The sequence below is a fragment of the Pristis pectinata genome, chromosome 18 (genome assembly GCF_009764475.1).
Source record: "Pristis pectinata isolate sPriPec2 chromosome 18, sPriPec2.1.pri, whole genome shotgun sequence".
Classification (NCBI taxonomy): domain Eukaryota; kingdom Metazoa; phylum Chordata; class Chondrichthyes; order Rhinopristiformes; family Pristidae; genus Pristis; species Pristis pectinata.
The window spans coordinates 37,462,134-37,471,867 of record NC_067422.1 but is presented as its reverse complement, the minus strand read 5'-3'; the positions used below and the strand labels follow the sequence as shown (position 1 = coordinate 37,471,867).

General features: G+C 48.0%; 1 protein-coding gene across 1 annotated transcript in view; it reads left to right on the top strand.

The window, feature by feature from the left end:
• Positions 1-388: 388 nt before the first annotated feature.
• pkd1b (polycystic kidney disease 1b) overlaps positions 389-9,734 on the top strand; it is a 130,198-nt gene continuing 120,852 nt past the window's right edge. Inside the window, exons 1-4 of the mRNA XM_052033354.1 lie at positions 389-501; positions 1,978-2,125; positions 4,765-4,954; positions 8,512-8,617. Of these exons, the coding sequence (XP_051889314.1) occupies positions 1,981-2,125; positions 4,765-4,954; positions 8,512-8,617 (441 nt within the window). The 5' untranslated portion in view covers positions 389-501; positions 1,978-1,980. The remainder of the gene's footprint in view (positions 502-1,977; positions 2,126-4,764; positions 4,955-8,511; positions 8,618-9,734) is intronic.

Below are 9,734 nucleotides of genomic sequence, written 5' to 3'. Positions count from 1 at the left end.
CAGACGCAGTGAGCTGAAGGGCCTGTTTCCTATAACAATTGAGGATGTACGAGGGCAAAGTGGTGGATTACTGAGGTCTCAGGCTTTAGGGCTGTGGGAGGGTACCAAGGGAGGGAGGGCTGAGGCTGTGGAAGCAAGGGTGAACATTTTAAAATTGAGCTCTAGCCTAATTTGGAATCAATGGAATCAGCAAACAGGAGTGGTTAGGAATCACTGCCTTAATATCTCTGAACGTGGCTCACTGTCAAATTCTATCTGACTGTGGTCCTGTGCAACACCGTGAGTCATTTTACTGCATGAGGGCGATATATAAATCCATGTTGTTGTTGTTGTGTAATTCGCTGTTGATTGTTGACTTCAGTTCTCCCTTCTTTGATTGCAGCACCTCTGCAGACTGTCAATTATTTCCTCACTGGAGCAGCGACTTTCAGTGGAACCTACAGTGTGAAGGATGCCACGGTACTGACCAAGCCCTCCCCACGTGGAGCGGCGACTGTTGAGGTAAAATAACAGGAGGCACTCACTGTAGGGGAAGGGGGTTCCGGGACTTTGTCCGAGCGGCCACAAGTGAAAAGTGCAATGTGCCCCAAAACTTGACTGTGTACTTCAAAGGGGAGACTATTGGATAACGGTGTTCCCCCTTTTTTCTGCAACATGATGGCATATCTTTAACCTGCCCTGAGGTTGTGGTTCCAATGGGATTAAACGCTGTCCTTGGGGTGGGTGGAGCATGGGTTACAATGTGAGAGGTTGCAGTGCCTGTCTGAGTATCTTAAGTTCTCATTGGTCTGCTGCTGGGCTTGGCCAGGGTGGCCATTCACAGGTCCTGGGAGAGGGTCGTCAGGGGATCTGTCCCAGCTGACTGCCTGCCCCTCTTCCCAGGATATGGAGAGGAAGCAAGTGGTGGCCTCTGGCTCACTGGAGGTCTTCTGGGACTGGTGGGCACTGCAGGGGTGAGAGGTCATCCTGGACAGCGGGGAATACATTTTAACCTAATACTGTTGTCAATCTTGTAAATAAATAGTCATATAAAAACTGCGTTAGGTACAGTATAAAACTGTCTGTATACTATCCTATCCAGTGTTTGCAGGGCAGGGACAGCATGAGCTAGATCTGGTACATGAAGCTCCATGGTCTGTATCCCTCCATTCCCTGCCTGTTCATGTGTTTGTTTAAATGCCAGTTGAACATTGCTCTTGTATCTGCTTCCGTCACCTCCCCTGGCAGCACGTTCCAGACACCTACCACTCTCCGAGTAAAAAAACTTGCCCCACAAATCTCCATTAAACTCCCCCCTCTCACCTTAAAGCCGTGCCCTCTAGTATTTGACATCTCCACCCTGGGACAAACACCCTGACTATCCACCCTACCACAATTTTATAAATCTCTATCATGTTATCCCTCAGCCTCTGATGCTCCAGAGAAAACAATCCAAGTTTGTCTAACTTCTTCTTATAGCAAATACTCTCTAATCCAGGCAACATCCTGGTGAACCTCTTCTGCACCCTCTCCAAAGCCTCCACATCCTTCCTGTAACGGGGCGAGCAGAACTGCACACAATACTCCAAATGCAGCCTAACCAAAGTTTTATACAGCTGCAACTTGACTTCCCGACTTTTATATTCAGCACCCTGACCGGTAAAGGCAAGCATGCCCTACGCCTTCTTTACCACCCTATCGACTTGTGTTGCTACTTTCAGGGAGCTATGAACTTGCACCCCAAGATCCCTCTGTACATCAATGCTCCTCAGGGCCCTGCCATTTACTGAATACTCTCCTCTTGCATTTGACCTCCCAAATTGCAACACCTCAGACTTGTCTGAATTAAACTGCATCTGCCATTTCTCTGCCCAGATTTCCAACTGATCTATATATTATTGTATGTTATAATATCCCTGACACCAAGGTGCTGGATTATTTTGTGCAGATGTATATGGATTGCTGTAGCCATTTCCCCTTCTGGTTAAACTCTTTCAGATCATGCTGTTTCCTGGCCTTTGGTTCAGTCACTTGGGGTTGGTGAGCTCCATTGAATTTGTGGTGCAGCCTTTGAAAAAAGCCGCACGGGTACATTTCAAGATATTCAGGCCATACTGTGCCCCGAACCTGTTCCTTATCCCTCCAGGTAAGAGGTTCAAATTCTGAAATGAAACCATGCGATGACAGAATAAAATCTGGAATTGAACTTGGAGGGTAGTAGCTCCCCCCAAAGGCCTTGTATATAAGAACACCTGAGATAAAATTCGACCCAGTCGCTAATCAAGCTGCAGGAAGGTGCTCAGTGGGAGGGCTGATGGGCAGGTGGAACCAGTAGGGGAGGGGATAGGAGACCCAGGGGGTATAGTGTGTGGGTGATATACAAGTGGAACCGAGTGGTAAGGGGAATGAACCTGGGTGACAGGGACCAGAAGGAGGGAGAGAGGAACACAGGTCCTGAGGGTGACCTAAAATCGGAGAATTCAATGTTCATACCATTGGGTTGTAGGCTACCCAAGCAGATTATGAGTTGTTCTTCTAGTTTGTGTTTGGCTTCACCCTGGCACGGAGTAGGCCGAGGACTGACAGAGAGTTGGACAGCGCAGAAGCAGGCCCTTCAGCCCAGCACATCCATGCTGACTCTGGCCATTTACACTAATCCCATTTTCCTTGCATTAGGACCGTATCATTCTATGCGAAACTCCACCTGCCTGTTTAAATGTTTGTCTAAACGCCTCTTAAACATAGGGGTTGTAACTGATCCCACCAACTCTGGCAGTGCGTTCCGGATATCAAACACCCTCTATAATTAGGAAAAATTCTCCCTTAGATCTCCTTTAAAACTCCTTCCTCTCACCTTAAAACTATGGCCCGTTGTTTTTGATATACCTCCCATGGGAAAAAGATTTTGACTATCAACCCTGTCTATGCCTCTCATAATCTTATATACTTACATCAGGTCACCTCTCAGTCTCCCTCGTTCCAAGGAAGCCCAGTCTGTCCAGTCTCTCCCCAGAACTAAAGTCCTCCATTGCAGGCTACATCCTGGTGAATCTCCCTCTGCACTCTCTCCAGCGCAATCACATCTGATTGGCTTCATTTGTGTCTGAGTTGGCTGGGATTCCCGTTCCTGAAGAACACTTGACTGAGACACTGGACAGAAATGCCCCCACTAAAGTTTTTAATTAAATTCCAACACTGAGATGATAAAACATCGACAACAGCAAATTGCAAATACAATGCATCTTTAGTAAAATGTACCAAGGAACTCATATAAGATGTGATAGCAGGCCTCATAGGAAGGTGGAGACACAAGAGACTGCAGATGCTGGAACCTGGAGCAACAAACTAAATGCTGGAGGAACTCAGTGAGTCAGGCAGCATCTATGGAGGGAAATGAACAGCCGACGTTTCAGTTCGAGACTCTCCATCTGGAGTCCAGATGTAGGGTCCCGACCGGAAATGTCGACTGTCCATTTCCTCCAATAGATGCTGCCTGACCCGCTGAGTTTCTCCAGCAGTTTGTTTTTTGCACATAGGAAGGTGTTCATACCTTGATCAAAGAGATGGGTTTTGAGGAACATCTTAATGGAGTAGGTGACAAAGGGACAGAGAGGCTCTGAGAAGGAATTCCAAAGCGGGGCTGAGCTGGCTGAAGACATAGCTACCAATGATGTTCTGAATGCACAGCAGGCTGGAATTTGAGCAGTTCCCAGAGGGCTTGTGGGGGTTATGGGCAAAGAGGGTTTGCGGCTTAGAAATATTTAAAAACAAGGGAAAAAATTTTAAAACTGAGGCCTCAGGGGACCAGGAACTTTGTAAATCAGCTTGGGGATGATGGGTGACAGATTGTGCTTCTATTGAAGCCCTTGAGGAGAAATGTCCTCGTTCCTTGTGGGAATCTCCTTCAGTAATGGACTGAAGAAGTGGAGGCCAATGGTCGCTGGACCTTGCTTGTGGAGCGAGGCTGAAAGCTCTGGCAGTGCAACAAGCAGCAGTTTGAGTTGCCTGGAAGATGACAGCGATGGATCTGAAATCTTGCTCTGAGTCATGACTCATTGGATTTCCCCAAATCCTTCATTGACCACAGATATTTAAACTTCATTTTAATTTTCCTACATGTCCTTGGACCCAGAAGTGCCCATTTAGCACCTTGAGTCCGTTGTGATATTTAGTATTGATATTGACATTGGCATTGGTTTATTATTGTCACTTGTACTGAGGTACAGTGAAAAACTTGTCTTGCATACCAATCGTACAGGTCAATTCATTACACAGTGCAGTTACATTGAGTTAGTACAGAGTGCATTGAGGTAGTACAGGTAAAAACAATAACAGTACAGAGTAAAGTGTCCCAGCTACAGAGCAAGCGCAGTGCAATAAGGTGCAAGGTCACAACAAGGTAGATCGTGAGGTCAGAGTCCATCTCACCGTATAAGGGAACCATTCAATAGTCTTATTGAGGTAGGGTAGAAGCTGTCCTTAAGCCTGGTGGTACGTGCCCTCAGGCTCCTGTATCTTCTACCTGATGGAAGAGGAGAGAAGAGAGAATGACCCGGGTGGGTGGGGTCTTTGATTAGTCAGGTGCTTGCTTATCTGTATCTTAAACCAATCTATTTAGCTTGGTTCCCTAAGCCTGAATAAACTCACCCAACAAAAACCTGACCCCTGTCCCAGTGACCTTTTGGGGAGAGTTTCAGAGATGCTGAACTATTCACCTGCAATTTCAGTGTCTATCTCCTTGGTGTTGTAGGTGGCCAATTTTAACCTGCTTCTCTGGTTCCCTAGGCTGTGAGTCACTCCGGACTCCCTTCGCCAGCTGTCATACACAGCCGCTGTGCAATACCACTGGAGGATGCATGAGTGGACAGCAGTGGTGCCACCTGAGGGAGCGATGCCTGCCCATCACCAGCCCCTGCAGCTCATATGCATTTGAGAACGTCACCACCAACATCCTACCAATTGTGAGCCCGCCCAGGTACAGAGGAACACAGCCATTCTATTCACAAGTGGCAGACATACCTGTGACAGTCACCTCTGACTTCAGCACCATGCATATAAATGTGAGTTAACAATTCTGGGATTCTTCATAACCTCTCCTTGATTCAGTGGAAGAATAATGAGCTAGCAACTCCTCAAAAAGAATATCAACCCCTTGCAAGGGGTCCTGAATGAGCTCAAGTTCTGATTTTTCTCTCTTTTATTGTTCGAAATGTGACATCCTCCATTTTGCTTGTCGTAGAATGGTACAGCATGGAAACAGGCCATTCGGCCCATCTTGTCTTTTGGGCAGTTTACTTGTTTCCCTTCTCTGTCCCACTACCTACAGCCGCCACCTGCTTCCTGGAGGTACCAGCTGTAAAATGATAGCGGTGGGCTATTTCATCATTGGGGCAAACAAAGATGGTCCTCATGTCACCAGTCTTGCACTGCAGGGGTGCATGGTGATGAACCTGCACACTCTATACCGTAACCCAGTATAAGCCAACGGCAAACCTGTATCTCACTGTGAAACAGCGACAGACCTGTATCCCACTGTGAAACAGTGGCAGACCTGTATCCCACTGTAAAACAGCAGCAGACCTGTATTCCACTGTACTACAGCAGCAGACCTGTATCCCACTGCAATACAGTGGCAGACCTGTATCCCAGTATAATACAGCGGCAGTCCTGTATCCCACTGTAATACAGCGGCAGATCTGTACCCTATTGTAATACAGCGGCAGACCTGTATCCCACTGTAATACAGTGGCAGATCTGTATCCTATTGTAATACAGCGGCAGACCTGTAGCCCACTGTAAAGCAGCGGTAGACCTATATCCCATTGTAAAATAGCGACAGACTTGTATCCCACTGTAAAACAGTGGCAGACCTGTATCCCAGTACAATATAGCGGCAGTCCTGTATCCCACTGTAATCCAGTGGCAGATCTGTATCCTATTGTAATACAGCGGCAGACCTGTAGCCCACTGCAATACAGCGGCAGACCTGTATCCCACTGTAAAACAGCGGCAGACCTGTATCCCACTGTACTGTATCCCAACAGTAATCCAGGGACAAAACGAAACCTGTTAATGGTGTACCCCAATGTGAAACAATGAAAGAGATAGGTTCACCTGTACTGTGCACACCGTTAATATAGTGCCAGGCCTAGAGATGTAGAGTCACACAGCACAGAAACAGGCCCTTGAGCCTTCTGAGTTGGCACCAAGCACCAAACGCCTGTGTACATTGATCCTGTACTGATCCCATTTCATTCTCCCCACATTTCCATCGGCTCCCTCCCGATTCTACCACTCACCTACACACTAGGGGCAATGTACAGTGACCAATTAACCTCCAAACCTGCATGTCTTTGGGATGTTCACAGGGAGAACGTGCAAACTCCACACAGACAGCACTGGATGTCAGGTCTGTACCATGTGGCTGGATTTGTGGGGCAGTGGTCCTACTACCTGCACTGCTGTGGGGCCCTCTAACTGAGAATTGTACCCAGCGTCTGACCTGTATTTGCTGTCACTGTGCTTATCAGTACTGAATCGCAGGATTATGCAGGGCAGTATCACCTCCCTGGACACACCCAAAGTGGAAAGATTGACCTGCAGTACCAAAACGTGTCACTTGCTCTTACTTATGTTTCACTTATTGGTTCCAGTTTAAGAGCCTAAGCACATAACCAAGGCTGACAGTTTTGTGCTGTGATGGTGTCCCATACTCCAGGTGAGAGCTCCAATGACACACATGCACAAGGTCTTGTTCAGTGTTTCCTTCCCAGTCCGTGATCACCATGACCTGACATTAGTCACTCTCCTGCATGCTTTCTGCCTCATCTTCTGCTTTCACAACAGCAGCCGTTAGAAATCAACCCCTGGTAAGACTGTACGTGAAGCACACTGAACGGATGCTGAGTGTCTGGAGGGGTAAGGCCCTTGTTGCAATAAAATACTATCACTGCTTTCTTGTGGAAGGAGGGCTGTAAACTGGGCCCTGAGAGCTATATGGCTAAAAGGTCTTTGATACTATTGTGAGTACAAACTGAATAAGAAATAATTCTGGGGGGGTGATGCACAGCCTTGCGTCCTCAGAAGGCCGTGCTTTCCATAGTCAGTTGATTGCTTTGAAGTGAGGCCACAATTGTGTTGGAAGGTGCAGCCATCAGGTTATTCACGGCCACATCTCAAAGAGAAAATTCTGGGGCAGGATGGTTTTTATTTTAACAACTACTTTGGAGGAAGGCATCAAGGGGGCTGATGCAGGAATGGGATTGGACCATACAGTTCCCTGAGCCTGTGGATTCATTGAGGCGGATCTTCTCATCTCAGCTCCCTGTAACACTATGGCACTTGCTCAGAGCTGCAGCCAACGGTGGTCCTGAACTCTCAAGCCTTGGAATGGTCAAGTTGACCCTTACTTGCACTTAGATATTGGTTCCAGTCCAGATAATGAATGATGCTGAGAATATCCAATCTTCGGAAGTAGTAAACATGACAAAGGACCACCTGTCCATCATGGAACAATGGGTGAAGATAAAAACCAAAAAAACTGCAGACTCCGAAGAATTAACAAGATTGGTTCTAAGTATTCCTGGATGCAAGGTGTTCAGGAAAGATAGAGCAGGGAAGAACGATCAGGGAATCGAGGCGAATGCTGCAGTGTTGGAGATAGAGAGTGTCCTGGAAGAAATGTGAAAAATCAAAAAAACCTGCAGATGCTGGAAATCTGAAATAAAAACAGAAAATGCTGGAAAAACTCAGCAGGGCAGGTGGTACCTGTGGAGAGATTTTGATTCTGTTCCTCCTTCCATGGACACCATCTGACCTGCTGAGTTTTTTCAGCATTTTCTGTTTATATGAGATAAGATCTCTTTATTAGTCACATGTACATTGAAACACACAGTGAAATACATCTTTTGCATAGAGTGTTCTGGGGGCAGCCCACAAGTGTCGCCACGCTTCCGGGGCCAACATAGCATGCCCGCAGCTTCCTAACCTGTACGTCTTTGGAATGTGGGAGGAAACCGGAGCACCCAGAGGAAACCCACGCAGACACAGGGAGAACGTACAAACTCCTTACAGACAGCGGCTGGAATTGAACCTGGGTTGCTGGCGCTGTAATAGCGTTACGCTAACTGCTACACTACCATGCCTGCTATAATGGGTATATCAATCTAATGTAATAATATCACATTCATATCATGTGAAGTCTGTGCTAAGAAACATCTCAGCAATCCTGTGTTCCTGAAGGCTTGTTCTGCAGTGAAATTGATGGCTGTTGAATTTCTAGTCATTTTTCCTATATTTGGATCAGTGTTTCCGTTTAGTTGGTTTACCTTGTCATGTCACCGACCAGTAGTCTGTTTATGACTGAAAAGCCAAAAAAAACCACTGGAAATGGCAGAAATTTATAACAAAACCAGAAAACACACAGCAGGTCAGGCAGCATCTGTGGAGGGAGAAACACAGGTAATGTTTCGGGTCAATAGTCTTTCTTGCGAACTGGGAAAATGTAGAAATGGGGCATGTTTTAAATTGCAGAGGAGAAGGAGGGCAGAGCGAGAAGGAAGGGAATGTCTGTGATGGGGTGGAGATCAAGAGAAAGCAGATGACACAGATTGATGTCACCAAGGAGATGGTGCTGAAGGTTTGTTAGTGGCAACTAATGCGTCTGGAGGAGGTGAAAGGAAAGGGAAGGGAAAACCTGCTGGAACTGTGACATGCAGAGCACAGCAGCTGCTTGAAATCAGAAATGAAGGAGAATGCTAGGGAAGCTCAGCAGGTCAGGCAGCATCCGCGGAGGGAGAAAAGTGGAGATACATCAGCACCGGCCAGGGTCCGAGAAACAAAATACTGCAGGTGCTGGAAACCTGAAACTAAAATAGGAAGTGCTGGGGACACTGAGCAGGGGAGGCAGTATCTGTCGAGAGAGAAACAGAGCTAGTGCCTCGGGCTGGCAGCCCTGACCGTGAGAGCCATTGACCCAGCATGCCAACCCTGGAGCAAAAAGCAAGTTGCTGGAGGAAATCAGCGGGTCAGGCAGCATCTGTGGCGGGAAGGAAGGGATAGCCCATGTATGGGTGGAGACCCTGCACCTGGACTGAGTGTTGTAAAGGGGAGATGGTCAGTATAAAAGGTGAGTGGGAGGGGTGGGGACAGGGGGCGGCAGGAGAAAGGTGGATCCAGGTGAGGAGGGGTTGATTGGCAGATGGAGTGGGGTGGGGGAGGGAGGGGTGGAGAGTGACAGAGGCCTGGGAGGTGATAGGCGGAGGGACCAAAAGGCTGGAGATAAGAAATCTGATAAGAGAGGAAGGTAACAAGTGGAACCAGGTAAGGGACGGATGAGGGGCGGATGGGAACAGTGGGGGGGGGGGTGCGGGAGAAGGGAGGAGATAGGGGACGCAGTGGGTTGAGTGTGTGGGTGATAGTCAGACGGAACCGGGTGACCGGGTGGGGGAGGGGAACGAAACTTAGTGACAAGGGGCTGGGGAGGTGGGGGGAGGGTGGGAGGGCAACCCTGCCTCCCCATCCTGGAGGTGCCGGCTGGCCTACTGAGAACCCCCAGCAATCCCTGCTCTTCCCTCTCCGCTCAGCTCTGCCGTAGGTCAGCGTTCTCCCTCTGTAGATACTGCCAGCAGCTGCTGTGTTCTCTTTCTCACGGTTCCTGCAGTCTTGCTTTTTCATTCCCCCTCCCGTCCTCCCTCTAGTTATACCCGATCGGGACTGATTAAATAACATTAATGAGTGTTCGGCACTGTCTTCTA